Source organism: Heptranchias perlo, chromosome 38 (genome assembly GCF_035084215.1).
Source record: "Heptranchias perlo isolate sHepPer1 chromosome 38, sHepPer1.hap1, whole genome shotgun sequence".
NCBI classification, from domain to species: Eukaryota; Metazoa; Chordata; class Chondrichthyes; order Hexanchiformes; family Hexanchidae; genus Heptranchias; species Heptranchias perlo.
In genome coordinates, this window is record NC_090362.1 from 3,423,477 (window position 1) to 3,450,398 (window position 26,922).

The 26,922-nt window shown below is 42.2% G+C and overlaps 1 protein-coding gene across 2 annotated transcripts in view; it reads right to left on the bottom strand.

Moving 5' to 3' along the window:
• The window catches only part of vps13c (vacuolar protein sorting 13 homolog C), a 294,638-nt gene that overhangs the window by 19,358 nt on the left and 248,358 nt on the right, over nucleotides 1–26,922 (bottom strand). For both annotated transcript variants that reach the window (XM_067973304.1, XM_067973303.1), the window contains exons 71-79: nucleotides 21,334–21,447; nucleotides 19,669–19,808; nucleotides 18,539–18,620; nucleotides 17,270–17,383; nucleotides 17,094–17,169; nucleotides 16,742–16,905; nucleotides 7,236–7,281; nucleotides 5,936–6,059; nucleotides 1,869–1,983 (exon numbers count right to left, since the gene is read on the bottom strand). In XM_067973304.1, coding sequence (XP_067829405.1) covers nucleotides 1,869–1,983; nucleotides 5,936–6,059; nucleotides 7,236–7,281; nucleotides 16,742–16,905; nucleotides 17,094–17,169; nucleotides 17,270–17,383; nucleotides 18,539–18,620; nucleotides 19,669–19,808; nucleotides 21,334–21,447 — 975 coding nt within the window. The remainder of the gene's footprint in view (nucleotides 1–1,868; nucleotides 1,984–5,935; nucleotides 6,060–7,235; nucleotides 7,282–16,741; nucleotides 16,906–17,093; nucleotides 17,170–17,269; nucleotides 17,384–18,538; nucleotides 18,621–19,668; nucleotides 19,809–21,333; nucleotides 21,448–26,922) is intronic.

Consider the following 26,922-nt stretch of genomic DNA (forward strand, 5'->3'; position numbering starts at 1 on the left):
AGTCTTACATCATTAACTGGTAAAATAATGGAACTGATTTTTAAAAATGAACATGAGGATTACCTGTATGAAAATAACCTAGTGACAGTCAACATGGGTTTCAAAAAGGACAGGTTCTGCCTAACTTTTTTTTTGAGGAAGTGACATCCCAAGTTGAAAACCCTATCATAAAACACACCAAGTAGCCTTCAATAAAGCTCCACACAAAGGGCTGCGATGCAAGCATCTTCAGTAAAGTTTGTGCATAAGGAGCTGGCTGAGGAAGCAGGAGGTAGTAGTTGGGGAGTGATATGGAGCTGGGGGAAGTGTGGAGTGGAGTGGAGTGGTCCAAAGATCAGGGCCAAGACCCTGACTGTTTCAGATTTATATAAATGACCTGGATTCAAAAACACAATGTAAGTTGGTCAAATTTGCAAATACCACCAAACTCGGAGAGCTGGGGATGTGCTCGTAATGATTAATAAAGTTGCCAAGTAACTGCAGAAGGAGCTAAACAATATCTGCAAGTGAGTAGAACAGCAGAATCATGGCAGATGAGGTTCAGTACTGATAAGCATAAGGTGCTGCACATGAAAAAAGTGTGGCACGTACTTATAGCAACACTACACAACACCGATCATGTCCACTCATTGCAGAGCAGCAATCAAAGCAAAAATACATAGGAAAAGGAGTGGGCCATTCAGGCCCTCGAGCTTGTTCCGCCATTTAATTAGATCATGGCTGATCTGTGCCTCAACTCCATTTAGCTGCCTTTGCTCCAAATCCCTTGATACCCTTACCTAACAAAAACCTATCTCCGTCTTCAAAATTTCAATTGACCCCCAGCATCCACATCCTTTTGGGGGAGAGAATTCCAGATTTCCACTAGCCTGTGTGTGAAAAAGTGCTTCCTGATTTCACTCCTGAATGGCCCAGCTCTAATTTGAAGATTATGATCCCTTATGCTCCCCCACCAGAGAAAATAGATTCTTGGTGTCTACCCTATCGAATCCCTTCGTCATTTTAAAGACCTCGATCAAATCACCCCTCAACCATCTAAACTCAGCAGAATACAAGCCAAGTTTATTCAACCTGTCCTCATTTGGTGAGATATACAAAAGTTACACATCAGGGAATCAAAATATTCAAGCAATGTCAACATATCCTGAAGCAACAAAGATTTTTAAAAAAAGATAAACTTTTCATTGGTGTTTTGCTGTACAGTTGATGAAGCAGCAGTAAGTACACCATTGGCTTATCCGAGAGATCCACAAGTTCCATCAATTGTGTCCTCATGGTTGAGTTGACATCACAGGTACTGAAGCCAACATTGGAAAGCTTAGCTGGAGTAAGCTAAGTTAATTTGTCATGGTTGCAACTTGGTGATGGGCATGCACCAGAACCACTATGAAAAGGTTTGGGTGTTGAAGGAGAAAATATTGGAATTCAAAAAGCAGTGTGTAAAGCACCAAGTCAAACAGCAAAACTGAGCTGCAGCAGTGTAAAATATTACAAACCCAGCTCAGTGAGTGGATACAAAACCTGATTAGCATAATTTCAGCATTGGAAATAGAGGAAGTAAACCAACTGCTAGAATTTAAGCAGCATTCACTATTTTATATATTTGTGAAAGCAGTTGGAACATTATCCTGAGAGCAATGTTTTAACTGTTTTCAGTATGTATGAAATAGTGAATGTTACTTAAATTCAAGCAGTTGGTTCACTTCCTTCATTTCCAAAGCCAAGTTTTGTTGACTGCACAACTTGTGAAACTAAAGCTCTTTTGTTTATATCATCATAACTTCCTTGATTTTATAGGAGATCTATATGGGACTTAGATTACTATTTCATCTATTTTCCAGTTTCCAAACAATAGCAGCCTATTTTACCTCAAACAAGTGGCATCCCTCAGATTCAGTTCGATCATAAGGTCTGATGATTCCATCTTCACGGATACACCGAGGTGGGCGGAGTTTATTTACATCTTCGGTTGATTCTGCTACCCTAGTGGAGTCAGAGATTGAAATACATAACAGTTACTATTTTTCTTATACAGCTGGTGATAATATCTGTATCTGAAAAACATAAAAATTACCAGTTGAAAAGTATTTCATTCTAGCATTCTTATGACTTCATAAAGCTTCAAACAGAGTACAGAACAAGTGCATTGGACACTTACAGCCAACACTGGAGATATTGAGCTTTCTCACTGAACATTTGAAAGACATCGAGGACTGATGTCCAAGAGGTGATCTTATAGAAGTATACAAGATAGTTAATGTTATGGAAAAGATAAATTTACTTTAAAGCAAATTGCAAGAGTAGGACAAGGGGACGAAGGTTCAAGCTAGTAAAAGGCAAATTTAGGACTGATAGGAAGTTCTACACACAGTGTTCAATGCATGGAATGGACTTCTAAATAAAGTAGAGGAGGCAAAAATTCCTGGAATCATTTTAGAACCAATTAGATGCTGCAGTGGGGAGACTTTAGGATATTTCTAGATCTAAGGTAGACTGAATAGTTTCTCTCATCTGTAATTATGTTGTGATATTGTGAGATCAGATCAATATATTTTAGAATGCTCTTCACACAAACCTTTTTTTAACCCTGTCGAGCAGTAAATTTTGCTGCAGTCCGTGGCTTGGATCCAACAGTTCTATGAGTCCCTCTCTCCCCACCCCCTCCCTCAAGTGTATCAAATTATTTTTGTTTATGTTGTGGTGCAGCCTGTTCATTGATGGTCTGCTCTCTTTTTCTGACCAATTCATTAGCTGACCATTCAGAATTCCTTATTTGCCAGATGTATTCATGATGTGGAGATGCCGGTGATGGACTGGGGTTGACAATTGTAAACAATTTTACAACACCAAGTTATAGTCCAGCAATTTTATTTTAAATTCACAAGCTTTCGGAGGCTTCCTCCTTCGTCAGGTGAACGATGTGAAAAAATCGTTTCACATCGTTTCACATCGTTCACCTGACGAAGGAGGAAGCCTCCGAAAGCTTGTGAATTTAAAATAAAATTGCTGGACTATAACTTGGTGTTGTAAAATTGTTTACAGATGTATTCATAGCAAAGAAAACATTGAGCTGAAAATTAATGCAACTAGGCTTAAAATGTCTTTGTTTCTCCTCTCAAGAACATATGGTTTCCTATCTGCAATATCCTGGCAAGAACAATACTAATATTGGGGTGCAACTCATATTTCTTGTCACACAAAATCAAGGGTGTTCCACCTCAGTGTGCTTTTAAACTGCAACATATTGAGATAAAGACGCTGTTTGTTGGGTGACGTGGAGCGTAAATGAAACACCTGCATCAATATATGACAAGCTATATCCCACTGGGAAAGTAACATAGCAGGGGAGGGAAACCGATGTAAATAACAAGTAATGAGAGAGATAATGGGGGAAAATCAAGAACTTTCCTCAGATATGCATTAGGTAGATTAGAGGATGGAGATGAATAAAAGAATCAAATTAAGAAACTTGTCTGGAGAGCTAAATAGAAGTTTTAGATTGTGGGGAGTCCAAACTACAATGTGAAAGGTTTTCAGAAATATAAATTCGCAGCAAACAAGTGTTCAGTGAAAGAGCAGAGTTCCCGAAGGAATCCAGGTGTGACACAATATCAAGAAGCCAAGAGATGGCAGGTATTTTAAAGAAATTCTATTAACGTTCATGTGGTTAAACTATGGGTTATCTTTCGGAGACAGAACTGGAATTTCCAGGGAGGGATGAGGAAATGTTAAGAATGTTAGATAATTAGGGAGGTAATGAAAAGGCTGAGAGTGCTAAAAGAGGACGAGGCACCCGAGCAGGGTAGACTACACAAGGGTACTTAGGAAATGGCTAAAGAAATGAATTACATCCTGGCAACACTTCTAGGGAAATTGCTGCAAATCGGGCAAAAATAAATGCCCATGAAGTGCAGAAGGGTAGACATACTGCCAACTTATAAAAGGGGCATCGATAACCCTGGGAACTACAGGCCAGGGAGCCTGGCGTGAGTAGGGTGTAAAATATTGGAGAGCATCCTGAGGGAGGGAAGAATGAAGTACCATGAGAAATATGGGTTAAAAACAGGGAATCAGTACAGCACTATGAAAGGGAGGTCATGTCCAACAAATCTAGTGCACTCCCTTGAGGAGGCAGTGGAACTAATGTACAAGGGAAAGTCAGTAGACGTTACATATTTAGAGTTTAGCAAAGCTTTTGACAGTGTTATATAGGAGTATAGATCACAAAAACAGACAGCACAGAATGGGGAGGGTGGAACACAGGAACAAGAGTAGGCCATTCAGCCCCTCGAGCCTGTTCCGCCATTCAATTAGATCATGGCTGATCTGTATCTTAACTCCACCTAACCACCATTGGTTCCCTAACAAAAATCCATGAATCTCAGTTTTGATATTTTCAATTGACCCCCAGCCTCAACAACTCTTTGGGGGAAGTGTGTTCCAAATTTCCACTACACTTCGTGTGAAGAAATGCTTCCCGACATCACCATGCCCCCTTCTTCTAGACTCCCCGACCAGAGGAAATAGTTTCTCTCTATCTAACCTATCAAATCCTTTAATCATCTTAAACACCTCAATTAGATCACCCCTTAATCTTCTAAATTCAAGGGAATACAAGCCTAGTCTATGCAACCTGTCCTCATAATTTAACCCTTTTAGCCCCGGTGCTTCTGAAATGGATCAGAAATTGTCTCAATCGTTGGGCATGGATCTGTATCAGAATAAAAAAAGTGATCGGTGGATGCTTCAGGAGTCAGTATTAAGGCCATGATTGCTTATATTATACAGAAATGATTTGGAAGTGGAGACTGAAATCATAAAAAAGTTACAGCACGGAAGGAGGCCATTCGGCCCATCGAGTCCTTGCCGGCTCTCTGAAAGAGCAATCCAGCTAGTCCCACTCACCTGCTCTATCCCCGTAGTCCTGCAAATTTTTTCTTTTCAAGTACTTATCCAGTTCCCTTTTGAAGGCCATGATTGAATCTGCCTCCACCACCCCCTCAGGCAGTGCATTCCAGATCGTAACCACTCACTGTGCAAAAAGGTTTTTCCTCATGTGAAGCTAAGTTTGCTGAATAAATAAAATTTAAGGGCGGAGGCTGCAAATAACAGGAAATAAGTAGACCAAATGCAGAGGGATCTGGATAGATTGAAGGATTGAGTTGGCAAGTGGCAGATGTAGTTTAATGAGGACAAATGCAAGGTGATTAAATTGGGATGGGGAAACACGCACAGGGAACACAAAATTAATGGTAGTAGACTACAGGGCACAACACAGTAGAATAATTTGGGGGCACTGGTGTATAATTCATTGAAATCATCAGTAAGTGACAACAGTAAGTGAAGAAAAAGCAGGGGATGAAATTTAAGTACCCGAGGTGCTAGTGTGCTTGTACAGAGGAGTGAATATCCTGGCTTTGGAGGGAGGACACTGGAAGACAACTAAAGTGCTGGGATTAGGCATCTGAGAGACTGGGGAAGGTGAGAACGTTTACACTGGAGAAAAGGCATCTAGGGGTTGACTTTAAATCTCAGCTTGGCTCAGTGGTCATACTCGTCTCACAGTCAGAAGATTGTGGGTTCAAGACCCACTCCAGGAATTGGATACATAACCTAGGCTTATATTGGAGTGCTGTATTGTTGGAGGTGCCATTTTTTGGAGGAAAGATTGAACTGAGGCCCCATCTGCCTGTTCAGGTGGATGTGAAAGATCCCATGGCACCAAATGAAGAGCAGCAGTGGAGTTCTCCCTGTTTCCTGGCCAACATTTATCTCTTATGCAACACCAAAACGGATTAAATAGCCCTTTTTAAAGTTAATGTTAGTTCTTCCCTAGATAACAGTATGAGCAGTATTTAAATATCCAAGATTTATCAAAAGCAGAGAAACAATGGAAGAAGATTCAGAACAATTCTGTTGGTTCAGTGCATCTTACTTTTTAATTCCTTGCAAAGTGCTGCTTGCCATGTCAATGATCCCACCAGTTGGCCGTGCAACGACTCCAACCAAACCTTTGCCGACTCCTTTAAAGAAGCCAGCTGCACCTTCCTTCATAGCGCCTGTTACAGGAAATAGCATTTCATTACTTGAAACATATTCAGAGCAGATACTGCCAGCAGCTGCTCATTAAAATTAGACATCACTCATTCCTAAATACCAGGAATGTTCCAGGTTAAAACAACACAAAATGTTAACAATCCAGGCACAACTAAATAAAACTTTAATTTACATGTGTACAATATGCTTCATCCCCAGCCTTTTGAACTATGGTATGTACTTGCTACATAAAATACGTTTATCAGTCATACACTGACGAATCAATCATTCATTTAAGTTTTAGATTACTCATTAATTTACCAGCATAGTCTTTTCTCCTACAAGTTCTCACACGGACACAAAGCACAGCTTAAAATGTACCAGAGAATAAAAGGAATTGGGTGTAATGGCATAGAACATGAGAATATTAGTATCATGGGCAGTGCCAAGCACAGACCAGATTCTTCCCAAACAGGAAAGAAATATCAGGGAGAGAATCACTCCGCGTTTAGACCATTCTTCCACACTTTCTAATGACAAGTTTGAGACAGAAGCCTGGGCACCAGTCCCCCGCCTGCCCTCCTGACCAGGGATGCTGCTTCAAGCCTTTGAAGTGCACACTTTTGTGGTTTTTGTCCAAAAATAGATTAAAAACGTGGAATGCAGTCCTTAAAAGGCTGGTAAAATTCCATAATTCCATGAATTAAACATTGAATACTTCAAATTCTATCACCAATAAACCAGTGGCCCGAATTATAAAGGACTGGAGTTGCAGAATGTGATCCCAAATACACAGATAACAATCCCGAAATTCTATGTAACCAAAATGGAATTTTACTTTGTCACGTTTTGGGTTATTTATGATCTTTAGGGAAAGGATTTGGGGAATGAGCTATGTTTAAGTGTTGAGTTTTAAAACAAAGTGATTTTGCGCCAGTTGAAAAGTCAAAAAGAGTATTTAACAGTGCCAATAAGCCAAGGAGCTAGAAACCTAAAGCAAGGCTGGAATAATACAATATAGTGCTACAGAGAAATGACTGGGGTAGCTGGGAACCACAAGGTAGCTGCAGTCATACAGCTGAATAAATTATGAAAATAAAAAGCTCATTACTATAAAGCATATTCGATCTTCCACTTATCACAATATTGTTCCAAAACAATACATTTACATCCAATGTTACAAAGTTTGGCCAACGTACCTTCAACTGGCTTTGTGACTATTCCTGTAAATCCTCCAACCATACCCTGAAACGATACAAGATAAATATTGCAAATGACTTTACATTCTTAAATATATTATTCAATTAAAATTATTTTACTGGAACATAACAGAACAGGATCATTACATCCATATAAGAAGAACAGCTTTTCTGAGTATCTGGAAAACAAAACGCAAAGTTTCACTGCTAAAGACTCAAATAACTTGGACGTGAAGATTCCTATGGCAGCAGTGTGCTGGTGCAGTTTGTTGGAGCGCCCTAGTAAAGTGGGGTGTGGCGCTGTGCCCATAATCCTGCATATTACTTTCAAATGCACCACTGCAGAGAGGTGAGAATCAGAGGTCAGGGACTCCATCGTGGGGCAGTTTTCACACATCTTCTAGTTGTTGGTCCAGGTCAGGAGCAGCAAGGCCTTGGGAGCAGGCCACAAGTTCACAAGGCATGGGGGGAAAGTAACTTGGGAGAAGCATTAAAGAGAAATTAGTACACTCGTCACATAAGAAAAATTGATTTGCTCCACATCAGTTTGTTTTTATAAAAGTGGCGAGAGTTTGTTGCAAGGGAATTAATGGCAACAGGAAGTAAAGACATAGTTATACAGTTAGGTCTAAACCCTGAAATTACAGTTTCAAAAATGTTACTTTGGACTTCAAAACTGTGTTTTGTCTAAATTCAGATCCTAAAGAGAGCTACCTGACCTCAGGAAAACACCCCACCAAGAGTTAGCAGCGCAGCCAGCTGTTTTACTTGGGGTGCCAGGTAGGTTTCACACCAGTTTGAAGTTGTAAGCCTCCTTAAAATGAATGGAACCACTCCAGACCATAGGCTGAAGATTTACCCTTTTTACCATACTTTGTTTTATTTTGACTTACTCTAAAATATGGGTCTTTCTTGTTATAGCACAGATTATGGGGCGGTATGATAGACGTGTTCAAAATTATAAAAGGATGGGACGGGGTAGATAGAAGCAGTTTCCAGTTGTTGAGGTCTAAAACGGGGGACTGTATACAAGATTAAATGTGAAGAGATTTAGAACAAAGAACAAGAGAAACTTCTCTACACTGAGTTATGAGGCTGTAAAATTCACTTACAAGATTATCGGTTGAGGCAGAAACTATGTCAACATTCAAGATTAGATTGCATAGGTGGATGAAGGAAAAGGGGTTAAAGGGATATTGGGACAGGGTGGGTAAAGGTGATTAGAACCATTTGCTTGTATGGAGGCGAAACACTGACAAGAGACTGGTGCAACTTCCACGTATTTCTATGTATGATTATAGTTCAGGAATATTAAACAGATTTTACAGGCATCACATTGTGTCCAGTTGAGTTACTACAACCCTCTGCAATGCTGAAGGCCCAACTGCATTTAGAGAGGTCTTCTCAAAGATCTTGTACAAGAACTAATCAGTACCAATGATTGAGAATATTGAATACATTAACAAAGCACGAACAAGTATAGAGGATAGAGCAGATGAATGTGTGGGAAGAGAGATGGTACAGGAGGGAAGGTTTTAGATTCATGGGGCATTGGGACCAATTCCAGGGGAGGTAGGACCTTTACAGGCTGGACAGGTTGCACCTCAACGGAGCTGGGACCAACGTCCTCGCGGAAAGGTTCGCTAGTGCTGTGGGGGGGGGGGGGGTTAAAACTAATTTGGCAGGGGGGTGGGCACCAGGATGTAGCATTGGAAAGGAGGAACAAGGTGTACAAAGGTCTGGGAGAGAAAGATAGCACTAGAATAAGAAATAGTACTGTATTAGGTGGGATCAGACGAAGAGAGAGTACAAGAAACTCTAAGTGCATGCGTGTAAACGCATGAAGCGTGGTAAACAAGGTTGGTGAGCTACAGGCGCAAATAGCCACATGGGAATATGACATCGTGGCAATAACGGAGACCTGGCTCAAAAAAAGGCATGATTGGGTATTAAATAATATTCCTGGATACAAGGTGTTCAGGAACGATAGCAGGGGGTGGGGGGGGGGGGGGGGGTGGGGTGGTGGTGGTAGCAGTTTTGATTAAGTAGAATATTACAATGCTGGAGAGAGAGGATGTCCTGGAGGGCTCAAGGACAGAATCTATTTGGTTAGAGTTAAGAAACAATCGAGGTACCATTACACTACTGGGTGTATTCTATAGGCCACCAACTAGTGGGAAGGATAGAGGAGCAAATTTGGAGGGAAATTACAGAGAGTAGTGATAACAGGGGACTTCAACTATCCTACTATAAATTGGGATAGTAATAATAAGGGGCAAAGAGGGGGAGGAATTTTTGTAGTGTGTTCTGGAGAACTTTCTTGACCAGTACCTTTCCAGCCTAATGAGAAAGGAGGCATTGCTGGATTTGGTTCTGGAGAATGAGGCGGGCCAAGTGGAGCAAGTGTCAGTGGGGGAATATTTAGAGAACAGCGATCACAGTATCATAAAGGTTTAGAACAGCTATGGAAAAGGACATGGACCACTCTAAAGTAAAAATACTCAATGGGATGAGGACAGATAAATTGGAACCAAAGATTGGCATGCAAAGCTGTAAATGAACAATGGGCGGCCTTTAAGGAGGAGATGGTTTGGTCTAGGTACATTCCCTGGAGGGAGAAAGGTAGGGCAACTAAAGCCAGAGCTCTCTGGATTTCAAAAGAGATAGAGTGTGAGATGAAGCAGAAAAAGGGGACGAATGACAGATGTCAGGTTGATAACACAAGTGAGAACCAGGCTGAATATACAAAATTCAGAGGGGATGTGAAAAAGGAAATAAGAGGGGCAAAGAGAGAGTATGAGAATAGATGGCCAACATAAAAGGGAATCCAAATGTCTTCTATAGGTATGTAAACAGCAAACGGGTAGTGAGAGGAGGGGTGGGGCCAATTAGGGTCCAAAAAGGAGATCTACTGATGGAGGCAGAGGGCTTGGTCGAGGTACTAAATGAGTACTTTGCATCTAACTTTACCATGGAAGATGCTGTCAGAGTCTCAGTAAAAGGAAGATGTAGTTGAGATACTGGATGGGCTAAAAATTGATAAAAAGGAGGTAATAGAAAGGCTAGCTGTACTTAGTAGATAAGTCACCCAGTCCGGATAGGATGCATCCTAGGTTGCTGAGGGAAGTACAGGTGGAAATTGCAGAGGTACTGGCCACAATCTTCCAAATGCCCTTAGGTATGGAGGTGGGGCCAGAGGACTGGAGAATTGAAAATTTTACACCCTTGTTCAAAAAAGGGTGTAAGGATAAACCCAGCAACTACAGGCCAGTCAGTTTAACCTAGGTGGTGGAGAAACTTTTGGAAACAATAATCCGGGACAGAATTAGCAGTCACTTGGACAAGTGTGAATTGATTAAGGATAGCCAGCATGGATTTGTTAAATGCAAATCGTGTTTAACTAACTTGAGAGTTTTTTTGATGAGGTAACACAGAGGGTAGATGAGAGCAATGCAGTTGATGTGGTGTATATGGACTTTCAAAAGGAATTTGATAAAGTGCTGCATAATAGGCTTGTCATCAAAACTGAAGGCCATAGAATAAAAGGAGCAGTAGCAGCATGGATACAGAATTGGCTAAGTAACAGGAAGCACAGAGTAGTGGTGAACGGTTGTTTTTTGGACTGGAGGGAGGTGTACGGTGGTGTTCCCCAGGGGTCGGGACTAGGACCACTGTTTTTCTTGATATATATTAATGACTTGGACATCGGTGTACAGGGCACAATTTCAAAGTTTGCAGATTGCACAAAACTTAGAAGGGTAGTGAACAGTGAGGAGGATAGCGCTAGACTTCAAGAGGATATAGACAGGCTGGTGACATGGGCGGACCCGTGGCAGATGAAATTTAACGTGGAAAAATGCGAGGTGATACATTTTGGTTGGAAGAATGAGGAGAGCCAATATAAACTAGAGGGCATAATTCTAAAACGGGTACAGGAACAGAGAGATCTGGGTATTTATGTACACAAATCGTTGAAGGTGGGAGGGCAGGTTGAGAAAGTGGTAAAAAGGATATAGGTTTCTGGGCTTTATAAATAGAGGTATAGAAGCAAGGAAGTTATGATGAACCTTTATAAAACACTGGTTCAGCTACAACTGGAGTATTGTGTCCAGTTCTGGGCACCGCACTTCAGAAAAGATGTGAAAGCCTTAGATAGGGTGCAGAAAAGATTTACTAGAATGATTCCAGGAATGAGGGACTTTAATTATGTGGATAGACGGGAGAAGTTGGTTTGTTCTCCTTGGAACAGAGAAGGTTGAGAGGAGGTTTGATAGAGGTATTCAAAATCATGAAGGGTCTTGACAGAGTAGATAGAGAGAAACTGTTCCCATTGGCGGAAGGGTCAAGAACCAAAGGACATAGATTTAAGGTGATTGGTTCTTTTGCCAAAGGTGACATGAGTAAAAACTTTTTTACAGTGAGTGGTTAGGATCTGGAATGCACTGCCAGAGTGGGTGGTGGAAGCATATTCAATCATGGCCTTCAAAAGGGAACTGGTAAGAACTTCAAAGGAAAAAATTTGCTGGCTACAGGGAAAGAGCAGGGGAGTGGGACTAGCTGGATTGCTCTTGCATAGAGCCGGCACGGACTCGATGGGCCGAATGGCCTCCTTCTGTGCTGTAACCTACGATTCTAACTCAATGGAGTTAGATGATCACATAGGGCAATACGCCACTATTAAAAACATCCTCAAAGTGGACAATAGTCACGTTACTTCCAATGGAACGGCACTGTTAGTATTGCGCTCTGCGTCAATCCAGTGGCACATGGACCATACTAAGAATGAACTACACTTAACTAAAATACATTTCCTAATAAAACCACCCGGAATCTCTGCTAATTTTTGTCCCAGTGTTATTAGGTAGCAATAATTCTTTCTCTGCACAGCGACTGAAGCTTTCTTGCTCTAACTTTTGCTGCATATTGCGTATTTCACAAAATTTCCACCAGGTGGAGGTAGGAGATAGTCTCATTGTGAAAGCGCAGGGTATTTGTCAAGTGAGGTAACAAAACATTTTCTATCATATAAAAGTGATCACATACTTCAACAGGCAAGTTAGCAGTCCCCTGGGTTCTGCTTTTTAACTTTCACTTTCTAGGCACTTTTTTGTAGTTGTAATTAACCAGTTTCGGTCTTTATAAAGATCCTGAATAATTTTAAGTACTTTAACATAGAAGATTTCTATTAACATTTTTGATGAGTTTAGAAACCACTCAAATAAGAGGCAGCAAAGCATTGCCTCTCCTTCCAGGAGCATGTGGAGAATGCCTTTTATTTGAAGAATGAAAACTTAAAAAGGAAACCACAGCACTAAAGTGCCAATTTAAACTTCATTTGTTCAAACCTAAATAACAAACATACAGCAGTAGACTAAAAGGTTCCAGATCTGGTTGGTGGTCACGAGTATACTGTGAAAATAAGATTTGAGCTCAAGTAGATAACTACCCATATCAAAATGGGATCCCATCCCAAAGTGCTCCACTGTGCCTATTGGTTGACCTGGCAATAAACAAAACTGAGAATATCTGAGGGTGTGGGCGCATGGTTGGGATGGGGCACAGCATGTGGAGGATGCCTTCGACTCGAAGATGACCCTACAACTTAGGTAATCTCCCTTTCCTCTTCATTCACAGCATCTTCCATGTATCAAGGAAATTCAGCTGCAAGGGAAAACAGGTACTGAGCCAAAGGAGGAGAGATTAGGAGGGGTGACCAAAAACTTGGTCAATGAGTTGGTTTTAAGGAGGGTCGTATAGCAGGAAGGGATTTAGTATGGAATTCCAGTGAGTGGGACCTAGGTGGCTGATGGCATAGCTGCGCAATGGTGAGGTGAAGGAAAGGGGGATGCACAACAGCTTGGAGTGAGAGGAACGGAGTGTTTGGGGACACGGGGGTACATGTGGAAGCTGCCCCCATGTTTGCAGATGTTGCCGATAGTAGCATGTAGATGAGGAAAAGGTAGGGCGAAGGATGGATCACTGAGGAACTGCAGATTACGGCAGTGCAGGGGTGGGAGGAGAGGCCATTGTTTAAGGTACGCGAGCTACAATCGATTAAGAGTGGAACCAAGCAAAGGAAGTCTCAGAGCTGGACAGTGGAGGAGAAGTACGTTGTGAACTGTGTCGAAGGCTGCAGAGGGAGGATGAGGAGAGATAATGCTCTCATCTGTGACTTTGGTTAGTGCAGTTTTGTTGTTGTGGGAGCAGTGTAAACCCGATTGCTAGGATCGTCAGTGTAATAGTTGCTCCAGGTCTCAAGCACTGCAGTTTTAAAGATGCTCACAAAGCCCAAGGCTTTCCTATGCGCAGACTGACATTGCAGGATACACTTCACTAGCTACTTTGCTAAAATTTCTCTGAAGATTTCGACTTTTGGAAAGTAAGGCACAAAGAACTGACAAGGTAGTCAGGGCGACCTAAAAAGTGAACTAAAATAGTGGAATCATGTTCTAAAACTAATTGCTGTGATAAAGGATAGAATAAGGATATGACAATCTCCTAGTGTCGGTGAAAATGGGATGTGGTGCTCCCCGTCCAGAGAGGCATTGACTTACCCTGAACCAAAAGCCTAAAAAAGCCAACCATTCCGCTTTAACTCTGTACCCATTGCTGTACCACATGGATTCTGTTACTGTGCTGGAACCCATCTATCCTGAATGTACGCCCCACCGAGCTACACAGGTGAAGCATTAGTGAAAGAAACTATGGCTATAATTGCGTTCTATGGAGGGCATTTTCGTTGTCAGACCTAATACACAGTCCTGGTCTATCTCTGCTAACTGGGACAATGGAGGCACGTTAGGGAACTATTTGTAAATTATATCTTGAATTGAGGAACTTGAAATAGCAGATAGTTGTTGCCATCAGACCAGAATCTCAAGAAGTGTGTGGAAGATGCCAAGTATTAAGAATGTCAGTCTTCTTTAGAAGGTCCTCCACCAAGGTACAGACAAGCAAAATACCAACCATTCCAGCCAAAACTAGCCTGAAACACTGGTAATATGATCCCCGATTACCTATCTACCCTTCTTTAACCCCATAATCACTGACGTGCTCAACTTGTTCTTCCTTCGGCACTGTCTCCACCTCATTCAAAACTTCTGTCACTGGACAACTTCTCAAAAAAAATCAACCCTTCATTCTCACCAAATAACCAATCCCTCCCCCCCACCCCCATCACCATCTCAAACAGTCACTACTCAAGACCCTCCAATTTGGTCAGGAGACTCTCCCAACTGCTTGAATGAGTCAAAATTTTCTTCAGCTCAATGTTAGTAAAAACAAAACCATCCTCACCAACTCTTAGCATCTATTTTCCACTGGGCTCAACTCCAGCCACCTTCCTAATTGCCTCATCAGGCTAAGTCTAATAGCACAAAAGCCTGACAACCTGTTAACCCCAAACAGAGCTGCCTTCCTTGTATCCATCACCAAGCCCACTTTCTTTAACCTCCAGAACATCACCAGCCTTTGCTCCTACCCCTCTCACTGCTTCCAAAACTCTCAAGGGTCAAGTTCTCCAATGTTTTCCTTGCCATCCTCCAGCAACTCCAAACGCATTCAGAACTCCATGGCCCATTTCCCACACCCCATTCCCCAGTCAACTGATTTTAAGCTCACCATTCTTGCTTTCAAAGCCTTCACATGGTCTTGCTCAAACCTACCTTAAGGATCTCTTCTAGCTCTATGTTTCCACTCTTCTGACACCGGATTACTTTTCAATCCCCACTCCCTCCACATTACCATCAGTGGCCACTTTATCAGCCACTGCCCTCTGGAATCCACTCCCAAAACATCTCTACTTCCTTCCCTGCTTTCAAAAACATCCTAAATACTCGTTTTTAAATCATGTCTTCACAACCCTATAAAGCACTCCTTTACCCGAGAAGCACTATAAAAATGTCAATCGTTGAGGCAATTATAGTGAATTAACAAATTAAATGAAAAACAAAGAGGGAAAAGAAAGCAAAATATGTTATTTTCTCAGCATTTTTCCCATGCTTCAATTTTTCCTTTAGTCTTCAAGCTAATGCTTGCTCTCATCCTGTTTATCGTCCACTCCTCCTTCATTTAAATTTCTCATCTTTCACCCCTCCTTCACCTGTTTCTCTCACTCACCTTTTGTGTACTAGTCGATCTCTTGCGGCACTGCACAATGTAAATTGAAAAAATAGTCTCTCTCTCATGTGCTCGATTTTTTTTCTTCTTTCTCCTGCTTTGCTCATCTCCTCAATGATTGTTTTACTTCTCTCTTTCCTCTTGTGCTTGTCTTTTTCTTCATTCCTTAATCACTTGTTCTTCCCATCCTCATGTCCCCTACCACTATCTCCTCTCCTTCTGTCCCATCACTACCCCTATGCTTCCCCTCTGAACTAATCACTCAACCGGCTGTATTCTCTCCTCCCCCGTACCCTGATGCTACCCTTAATCTTCCATCTACTCCCCCTCTGCCCCCAGGCAGATGCTGAGAGACCAGAGGTCCCCTCATTCCCAGCCCATTTCTCACTTCCCTTCCATTTCCCTCGAAGCAGATTTATTTACTCACAAAATTCTTTCCTCCAAAAAAATGAGAAAGGGCTTTGTTTGCCTGTCTCTTACATGTTAGCAATAAGTGAGGATCTCTGTCTCACAAGTATAAGGAATTAGCAATTAACTTTGTCAGAAAAACACAGGCAGATAAATAATTGGATTCAAAATTTAATAGGTTTTTTTTGAAAACTAAATCAACATTAGCATTGTGTGTCTCTCTCTCTCTACCCGCTCTGCTTAATTAAACTTTAGAAAGTCTATAGAACACAAAACAAAAGCTACAACAGATGTATAAAAAGAATACTATTACTTTTCTCACTCACCCACATAACCCAACTTGAGACTTGAACACATAATCTAGCGGACATATCAAAGCAGTACTGAAAAGGTGCTGCATTGTTAGAAATGCTGTCTTTTAGTTGAGACTCTATATCTAGGTCTGCGTTAAACTGAGTCTGCCCTCTCAGGTGTACGAAAAGATCCTATAAGCACTATTTGAAGAGGAGCAGGGGAGTTCTTGACATGTCCTGGCCAATATTTATCCCTCAACCAACAGCACCAAAAATAGATGAACTCATTGCTTTTGTGGGACCTTGCTGTGCACAAATTGTGCCACGTTTCCCTACATTACAACAGTGACTGCACTTCAAAAGTACATCATTGACTGTGAAGGACTTTGGGATGTTCTGAGATCATAAAAAGCGTTGTTGAAATGCAAATTCTTTCTTCATTCTTTCTTGAGGGTTCCACAATTTATATTATATATAACAAAATATGCATGACTGATGTGACAAAAATAGTGCTTGCATCCTAAGAGGTACGAACAGATTTATTGGTATTGTCACAGCACTTGGATGAAAGTGATTGATGCATCAATATCCCTACAGATATGCAGATATCAACTGCACAGTAAAGAAAAACACTGCATAAAATTGTTTTCACAGTTTGACACGTTTTAAAATGCTAGCTTTCCTTACCCGTAAAAAGCCTTTTCCTCCTTTAGCCAAACTGTCTCCAAAGTCCTTGGGCTGGCGGTTCATTTCCTCCCTGCGCTTCTGTTGGTATTCTTTATCCATCGTGATTGCAGCCAGACCTTTCCCAACTGTGCCTGTGATTCTAGATACCACACCAGCTGCACCACCTGTGTAAAGCATGAGTATTTGTATTAGGCACAAGCTAATAAACAAGCAGTGTTGGAACTGAGGCTAGATTCAAATCCAATGAATGAGGTGACAGATGATGGAACTATCTGAGGAACAAGACTTTTGTAGTCATCGGCTCCAAAATACATCTATACTAAAGCTGTATCAACAGACAGCCATCACTTACCAACAGTGTGTCCAAGCAGGCTCCTTACTCCTATCACAAAGCCCTCTGCAAATTCTTCTGGTCCCTGAACAGCACCCTAAAATATTCACAGTCACCATTGTGTTAGAGCATTAAAACAGGGATCAGCTTTCTAAATCATAGAAAACATATTTTCCATTCTTTACTCACTGACTTACCTGGAAAGGTTCATAGAAGAATGCTTCCACACCTTCAGAGAGTCCTCTGATAAGGCCAACTGGATTTCCAAGAACATCCAGCCCCAAAACAAGCACATACATTTGCTTTAGAAACTAAAAGAAAAAGCATCAAAAGATTTGGTTAGTGATATTATCCAGGCTGCAGGCCCTTTCACTATAGTTAGCAAAGATATTTTTCACACTTATGAATGCATTTAACCATTTTTATCCATAAATAAAGCGATCAACAGCTTATATTTATACAGCGCTCCTCACATTAAAGAATATCTCTGGGTGGGTTGCACAGGAAATTTCACAGCAAGCAGGAGAGTATGAATTTTGGGGCTGAGGGAAGAAAGACCATTGGCACAGTTGAAAAGATGGGCTTTAAGCAGACTTTCAATGGTAGGGAGAAAGGTAACGGACAAAGGGTGTCAGCTGTGGCTCAGTGGTAGCACTCTTGCTTCTGAGTAAGAAGGTTGTGGATTCACCCCCCCATTCCAGGACTTGAGCACATAATCTGGGCTGACACTCCAGTGCATTACCGAGGGAGTGCTGCACTATCAGAGTTGCCATCTTTCGGATGAGACGTTAAACCAAGGCCCTGTCTGCCCTCTCAGGTGGACGTAAAATATCTCATGGTATTATTCGAAGAGGAGCAGGAGAGTTCTTCCCGGTGTCCTGGCCAATATATATCCCTCATCCATTACAACAGTCATTAGAACAGTTTAATTGGTCATTTCTTTTATTTCTATTTGGGATCTTGCTGTGTGCAAGCTGGTTGCAGGGTTTCCCAGCATTACAACAGTGACTACACTTCAAAAATAAAGTATTCATTGGATGCGAAGCGCATTGCGTCGGCCTGAGATCATGAAAGGAGCTATATAAATGCAATTTTTTTTTTCTTGAAGTGGTTTAGGGAGAGAATTCCAAAAAGCAACAGCAGCAACAAGGACACTGAAAACAAAATAAAGAGAACCAAGAAACTACAAACCAACCAGAAAATTATCTAATCAGCTTTAGGGATGTAATGACTGAAAGATTGGCCTCGGAACAAACAGTAGAGCGTGTCAAATCATTGATGCACCCCAACCATTTCAAGTATCATGTTCCTACTGTCTAGGGTCACACGCCACGAACAACCACTAGGGCAAGGCATCAGGAATGCCAGCACTTCTGAATATTCACACCCGGGCATGAGTCGCCAGCTTGAGCAGGTGAGAAGAAAACAAACAAACTGCAGAGAAATTAAAAAGAAAAATCACTCACTTGTTCGCTATAATGTGTAATTACAGCCCACATCAATTGATCCCTCTTGTAGAACTGGCATTTAATTTGGAAGAATGCAAGCCTGTAACACAAGAAACTTGGTAAGTATTATTCAAAATTGTCCAAAGTAAACACATGCACCGATCTTACTAGAAAACACCTTTCAACTCATCCAGCCCATCCAGTACACTGACCATGTACAATATCCTATGTCATGGACTTTAACTCATTTAACACTACCCCACCACCAAAAAGTCAACAAAATAAAACTCCGCAGACCTGAGCATATCTGGTGCTCAACTTATTAGCCATCAATCACCCGATCTGCTGGAAGACATCAAGCACTATTGGGCCTCACTCCCCTCTGCCAAAACTGCCTATTACTCCAAGATCATGCTCAACATCAAAGATAACCCTCAGCTTCTTTCCTCCATGACCAACCATCTCCTTAAACCCCTCTCCACTGCTCCCAGTTAAAAGAAGCGTAGGAGCTGATGGACTCTTTGTTACAAAGAATGAGACCATCTGTTCAGCTGTCTCTGCTGCTTTCCCCACTTCCCCTTACCACAAAGTCAAACCTTCCCCAGGCTCCCCGTCCTTGCCCTCAACCAGTTCTCTCTCTAGTTTTTCTCCCATCTCCCCTCATACCCTCCCGAGCCCATCTCAACCACAAGACCCACCTCCTTTTGCCTTTTCCACATTCTCACTAATCTGCTGATCACCCAATTTCCCTTCCAGGTCTCCATGTTAGCTGATATTATAAATGGTTCGTTCTCCTCAGGTACTGTTCCCACCTCCTTTCAAAACCACCATCACCCCTCTCTTCAAAAAACCCATCCATAACCCTCTTTTTTTTTGATTAAGCTTTTATTAAGCACCTTGGAACGTTTTTCGTCATTAAAGGCACAATATATATGCAAGCTGCTGCTAAAAGAGTGATTTAGGAGTTTCTGTTTGCCGTTTAGGGTTAATAGGCCAGATATAAAGCCACTTCTGACATTTAAATAGCTACATCACTATAATATTGCTGGCAGTCTCAGGTTTAAAAAGTGAAATTCAGTGCTCCAGATTTTAGGACATGAATACATATTGTCTTTAAAATAAAGTGAAAACCAGCTTGTTGTGCTCACTTAAAGATGAGATCGTCCACATCTGTTAACGTAGCTCCAATGCTTTTGAGCAAGACGTGGAGGGACTGGAGTGGTAGTACTTCCTGCTTTTCTTTACTGGACTCGTCTCCTCCAGAGTCCAAAGACAAGCTCAGATGCAACTGTTTAGAAAAGCAAATTGTGACCAAGTGCACTAACTTCCAAGGAATAGAATCATTACTTGGATGAGCATTATTACTCATATGTATTATACATTACATATTTTAAATGTTTATAGAAAATGGAGATGGCATTTCTAAAAACCGCATTATGGTGTTGCTCAGTTTGAAGACAAACTTCATCTGGAGGATCAAGTTGAACTCAGTGTTGAGCAAAGATGCATTTTGTAACAGCAAAGTTGTGTTGCAATTTAGAAAAATAAGGCTTTTTTTGCTTAAACAGTACAATGAATTATGGAATTCATATGAATAAGAAAAATCACTGAATATACAGTCAAGTTGCTAATCCACAATCAACTTTGTGTGGAGCAACAAAAAAAATCACCGTCAGATTTCGAATCATTTTGCACAGGTCCTTTCCAGAACTTGTTCCTAATTTTTTTTTCCTTTCCCAAGAGACTGCATGGCTGATGGGTGGGAGGCGGATGAAGGTGATGATGACAAATCACATAGTAACAGTATTGGACTGGCTCGGTGGACCAGCTGGTTTCTCCCTGTCCTTTGTTTTGGTATGTTCATATTTATAGGAGACAAAAAACAGAGGAAGATACACTAGTTCCGGTTTTCCAAGTTCACGTTTGCAGTACGGAGCCTCACGCGCTGCTCATGAGTAACTGGGAAATCACTGCACCGGCCCTTAATTTTCCTTCTACTAGAATTAATGAACAGAAAATCATGGGCAGCACACCTGCTATTTCCCAATACTTGTTCAACGCTTCTCACTGGCAGTGCGAACTTGGAAAATCAACCCAACTATCTTCAGTAGGAGAAATGAAATGTTTGTACAAGAAATCAGTATCTTCACAGCCAATGCAGGTTACAATTGTTAAAACAGCTGTCAAAGGAACTTATCAATATAGATAAAAAAGATTATAGAGGAACTGGAGAAGGTACAAAAAAAGGTTTACAAGAGGTTACACTTATCAGGTAAGGCTGCACAGGCTGGGGCTCTTTTCTCTGGAAAAGAGAAGGCTGAGGGGTGACCCAATAGATGTTCTTAAAGTTATGAAGGGGTTTGATAGTGTAGATGTAGAGAAGATGTTTCCACTTGGGGAGACCAAAACTAGGGGCCATAAAATATAAGACAGTCACCAGTAAATGCATTAGGAATTCAGGAGAAACTTCTTTACCCAAAGGCTGGTTAGACGTGGAACTCGCTACCATTAGGAGTAGTCAAGGCAAATAGCATAGATGCATTTAAGGGGAAGCTAGATAAGCACAAGGGAGAAAGGAATAGGGTTAGATGAAGAGGGGTGGGAGGTGGCTCGTGGGGAGCATAAATGCCAGCATAGACCAGTTGGGTCGAATGGCTTGTTTCTGTGCTGTAAATTCTATGTAAAACCAATGGGGAATGACGTGTCAACCATAACAAATCACTACTACTGCAGTTATCAGAATGGAACATTGTTTACATGTTTATAAACTACTTTAATTCTTCATTCAGGTTCAAAAGAGCCATATTGTTTACCTTGATTGGCGAAATATGGAAGTACTCAAAGAAGCTAAGGCTAGAAGCATCGGTTATTGAAGTTTCCATCAATTCTGCCTTCAGCGCTTCCATGTCCTGGTCTATCAGGTTAGTCTGCAAATTAAAACCAAAATTACTTCAATCTTCAGGCCCAGCTTTGACCCAATTATTTTGCAAAGAGGAGGGGAAAAGACAATTAAAATCTCTCTCAAAGTTTGTGAATATGACAATGTCTCATTCATGTTTACTGAAGTGTTTTATTTTAGGGCTAAACCAGCTATCCTACACAAGCATATTCCAAGGCAAGCTACAAATTTTGTACTGGATATTAAATGGATAGCTATAAAGGTCAAGCTTATACATATACTAGACTGTTTACCAATTTAAGAGTTTTTGAAAAAAAATCTTCTCTCTGGAAGGGGCTGATTTACTCTGGGCTATGTTTCCAGCTGCAAGGGCAGCTCTCCAGTAACTTGCCTAAATTGACCATTCTTCATTGATGAATCTAGACAGCGAATGTCTGCAGGATTTTGACCATAGGAGACTTCACAGCTGAGCCCAATTCTTCTCACCCAAAGGTGAATTTCTTCTTTTAATGAAAAAGATTGAATACCTCATAGGGTCATCCTTACAAGGGATAGGAAAAAGGCCATTCTGGCCTATTAAAGCTAATTCCTCAAGTACATTGAACGTTGCATCATGGCACTGAACAGAAGTTGAATAAATCAAATGATTATCATCTTGTCCTGAAGATTATTCCAAATATCTTGCATTCTTTGAGTAAATATGTTTCAAATTGGATAGCCAGGTGGTGAAGGATGGAATACTGGAGCCTGGTCTTCAGTTGCTTCCAAGCCTTTATTCAGAGAGCTCCACATTACACTCTCACCACATCCTAGACCACCAGCTCTCTTATAAATGGATACAAGAGTTCTCAATTGATACGCACCACCTGAATACAATTAACACTAATTTATATAAATCACAGATACAATTAACAAATGTATGTTTCCCGATCTCTCCTTTAAATTTACTAATCACTAATTTCCCTTTCTGTCTTCAACCCCACTTTCTTGGTGCGCTCTGTAGTAATCTGAGTTTACCATCTCTACCATTTAATATTTCTCTAGTCTATCTGCCATGATGTTGCATATAGAGAGTCAAGACCAAGTGTAATCTTCATGTGAAGTGGGGTTAGATAGCAGGGGAAAACCGAACCAGGGTGTGCAGATATAGTTCAGGGATGATGGTGCTTAATGTTGTTAAAAAGAATATTGACTCAAGAATAACGAAGGATATATGTCCAAGTCAGGATGGTATGTGATTTGAAGGGGAACTTGGAATTGATGGTGTTCCTATGATATTGCTACTCTTGTCCTTCACAGTGGTAAAGGACAAAGTGACCTTGATGAGATCTTGTAAACTGTACATATTGTAGCCACAGGGGATTAAATTCAATAACCCCGAATCCGGATGCAGGGATTGCGGTACGTGACTAACCTGCACCCGACGTTTCCAATGCAGGTAGCACGTGAGATTCATGCTGCCGACTCATTACCATGACTTGTACGTGCAGCCTGTGCTATCTGCGCCGTTGAGTGGCTGAGCACCAACAGGAGGCCTGATACAGGGCGTGGCCCGCACTAGTTAAAGGCAGCCTGCACCTCTTAAAGGGGAGGTGCATTGTCAATGCAAGCTGTGGAGGATGATGGGCAGAATGGCTGGACCGGCAAGACAGCGTGCGCCAAGGTTCTCAGACAACGCACTGGAAGCCTTGGTGGAGGGAGTGGAAAAACAGAGCCATCCTGTACCCGCAGAGACCCTCCAGACACCAGCTGCGGGTGCAGTGGTGGAAGTGGCCCCGAAGGGGAATGCCTGGAGCATAGCTCTGTGCACAAAAGGTGCAGTGCCGGAAGAAGTTCAATGACTTGACAAGAGTGGTCAAGGTGAGTGAATGCAAGTGTCAAGTGGCACATCCTACCAACCACAACACTGCTCCAAGCAAAACACCCACCCACAAACCAACAAAAGCTGCCCTTCATATGCTGCATCTCACCTTCACATAGTACCACACTTGCAATCCACACACAGCTCACAGGTCACACACACTGGCAGCTATTTGACCATGACAGGCATACCACCCAAACATCTTGTAGGACACTGAATGACACACTTCCCTCTGTCTTGCACATAATAACCTGCAGCGCAAAAGTCCGGAGGGAGGGCAGGCACGCCGACATGTCCTCACCCCTGTGGTGCAGATGGTGCTGCGGATCATTGGCCAGGCCGTCGCTGCGTCCACTGGCGGCGTTGGAGGTACAGATGAAGGGGGTCTCTGCATACCTAAACCTCCGTCTCGTTTCCCACATCTCCCTCATCCCTCAATCTTTTCAGACTCTCATGCTTCAGATGGTGTCAGCACATACATCTTACTTGCTCCACAACTCAAACCGTCTCCCTTTGTCATTGCAGATACCCAAGAACTGGAGCTGGCACCGTCCGAGGTGGAGGAGAAAGACAAAGACACAGACACAGACAATGAAGCCGCATCGTCACTTGATCTGACATTCGCATCCACCAGCTCAGAGACTGTTAGAGGAGGAATCTGCAAGTGGTGAGACACCGGACACAAGTGTGCAAGAGCCAAGGCGTGGGAAACAGATACCACAGGTGCCAGCTCGCCAGAGGGCGAGGTTGCTCACTAGTTCTGCTGCAGAGGAGTCAGATGATGACTTCGATGGGCCAGGCTACTGAAGGCAGCTGATGGGCGTATACCACCAAATGCTTTGTGCACTGGAACCAATGTCCTGGGGGAGTGTTTGCTAGTGCTGTTGGGGAGGGTTTAAACTAATGTGGCAGGGGGATGGGAACCGATGCAGGAAGTCAGTGGGAAGTAAAGTGGTGACAGAAACAAAAGGCAATAAGGGAGAGTGTACAGAACATGACCGGACAGATGGTCTGAGAAAGCAGGGCAAAGACCAAGGGAAGTCTAGATTAAACTGCATTTATTTCAATGCAAGAAGTCTGATGGGCAAGGCAGATGAACTCAGGGCATGGATGGGTACATGGGACTGGGATGTTATAGCTATTACTGAAACATGGCTAAGGGAGGGGCAGGACTGGCAGCTCAATGTTCCAGGGTACAGATGCTATAGGAAAGATAAAGCAGGAGTTAAGAGAGGAGGGGGAGTTGCGTTCTTGATTAGGGAGAACATCACGGCAGTAGTGAGAGGGGATATATCCGAGGGTTCGCCCACGGAGTCTATATGGGTAGAACTGAAAAATAAGAAGGGAGAGATCACTTTGATAGGATTGTACTACAGACCCCCAAATAGTCAACGGGAAATTGAGGAGCAAATATGTAAGGAGATTACAGACAGCTGCAAGAAAAATAGGGTGGTAATAGTAGGGGACTTTAACTTTCCCAACATTGACTGGGACAGCCATAGCATTAGGGGCTTGGATGGAGAGAAATTTGTTGAGTGTATTCAGGAGGAATTTCTCATTCAGTATGTGGATGGCCCGACTAGAGAGGGGGCAAAACTTGACCTCCTCTTGGGAAATAAGGAAGGGCAGGTGACAGAAGTGTTGGTGAGGGATCACTTTGGGACCAGTGATCATAATTCCATTAGTTTTAAGATAGCTATGGAGAATGAAAGATCTGGCCCAAAAGTTAAAATTCTAAATTGGGGAAAGGCCAATTTTGATGGTATTAGACAGGAACTTTCAGAAGTTGATTGGGAGAGTCTGTTGGCAGGCAAAGGGACGTCTGGTAAGTGGGAGGCTTTCAAAAGTGTGTTAACCAGGGTTCAGGGTAAGCACATTCCTTATAAAGTGAAGGGCAAGGCTGGTAGAAGTAGGGAACCTTGGATGACTCGGGAGATTGTGGCCCTAGTCAAAAAGAAGAAGGAGGCATATGACATGCATAGGCAGCTGGGATCAAGTGGATCCCTTGAAGAGTACAGAGATTGCCGGAGTAGAGTTAAGAGAGAAATCAGGAGGGCAAAAAGGGGACATGAGATTGTTTTGGCAGATAAGGCAAAGGAGAATCCAAAGAGCTTCTACAAATACATAAAGGGCAAAAGAGTAACTAGGGAGAGTAGGGCCTCTTAAGGATCAACAAGGTCATCTATGTGCGGAACCTCAAGAGATGGGTGAGATCCTAAATTAATGTTTCACATCGGTATTTACGGTTGAGAAAGGCATGGATGTTAGGGAACTTGGGGAAATAAATAGTGATGTCTTGAGGAGTGTACATATTACAGAGAGGGAGGTGCTGGAAGTCTTAACGCGCATCAAGGTAGATAAATCTCCGGGACCTGATGAAATGTATCCCAGGACGTTATGGGAGGTCAGGGAGGAAATTGCGGGTCCCCAAGCAGAGATATTTCAATCATCGACAGCTACAGGTGAGGTGCCTGAAGATTGGAGGGTAGCAAATGTTGTGCCTTTGTTTAAGAAGGCAGGCAGGAAAAGCCTGGGAACTACAGACCGGTGAGCCTGACATCTGTAGTGGGTAAGTTGTTAGAGGGTATTCTGAGAGACAGGATCTACAGGCATTTGGAGAGGCAGGGACTGATTAGGAACAGTCAGCATGGTTTTGTGAGTGGAAAATCATGTCTCACAAATTTGATTGAGTTTTTTGAAGGGGTAACCAAGAAGATAGATGAGGGCTGTGCAGTCGACGTGGTCTACATGGACTTTAGCAAAGCCTTTGACAAGGTACCACATGGTAGGTTGTTACATAAGGTTAAATCTCACGGGATCCAAGGTGAGGTAGCCAATTGGATACAAAATTGGATTGACGACAGAAGACAGAGGGTGGTTGTAGAGGGTTGTTTTTCAAACTGGAGGCCTGTGACCAGCGGTGTGCCTCAGGGATCGGTGCTGGGTCCGCTGTTATTTGTTATTTATATTAATGATTTGGATGAGAATTTAGGAGGCATGGTTAGTAAGTTTGCAGATGACACCAAGATTGGTGGCATTGTGGACAGTGAAGAAGTTTATCTAGGATTGCAACGGGATCTTGATAAATTGGGCCAGTGGGCCGATGAATGGCAGATGGAGTTTAATTTAGATAAATGTGAGGTGATGCATTTTGGTAGATCGAATATCGGGCCAGGACCTACTCCGTTAATGGTAGGGCGTTGGGGAGAGTTATAGAACAAAGAGATCTGGGAGTACAGGTTCATAGCTCCTTGAAAGTGGAGTCACAGGTGGATAGGGTGGCGAAGAAGGCATTCAGCATGCTTGGTTTCATTGGTCAGAACATTGAATACAGGAGTTGGGATGTCTTGTTGAAGTTGTACAAGACATTAGTAAGGCCACACTTGGAATACTGTGTACAGTTCTGCTCACCCTATTATAGAAAGGATATTATTAAACTAGAAAGAGTGCAGAAAAGATTTACTAGGATGCTACCGGGACTTGATGGTTTGACTTATATGGAGAGGTTAGATGGACTGAGACTTTTTCCCCTGGAGAGTAGGAGGTTTAGGGGTGATCTTATAGAAGTCTATAAAATAATGAGGGGCATAGATAAGGTAGATAGTCAAAATCTTTTCCCAAAGGTAGGGGAGTCTATAACGA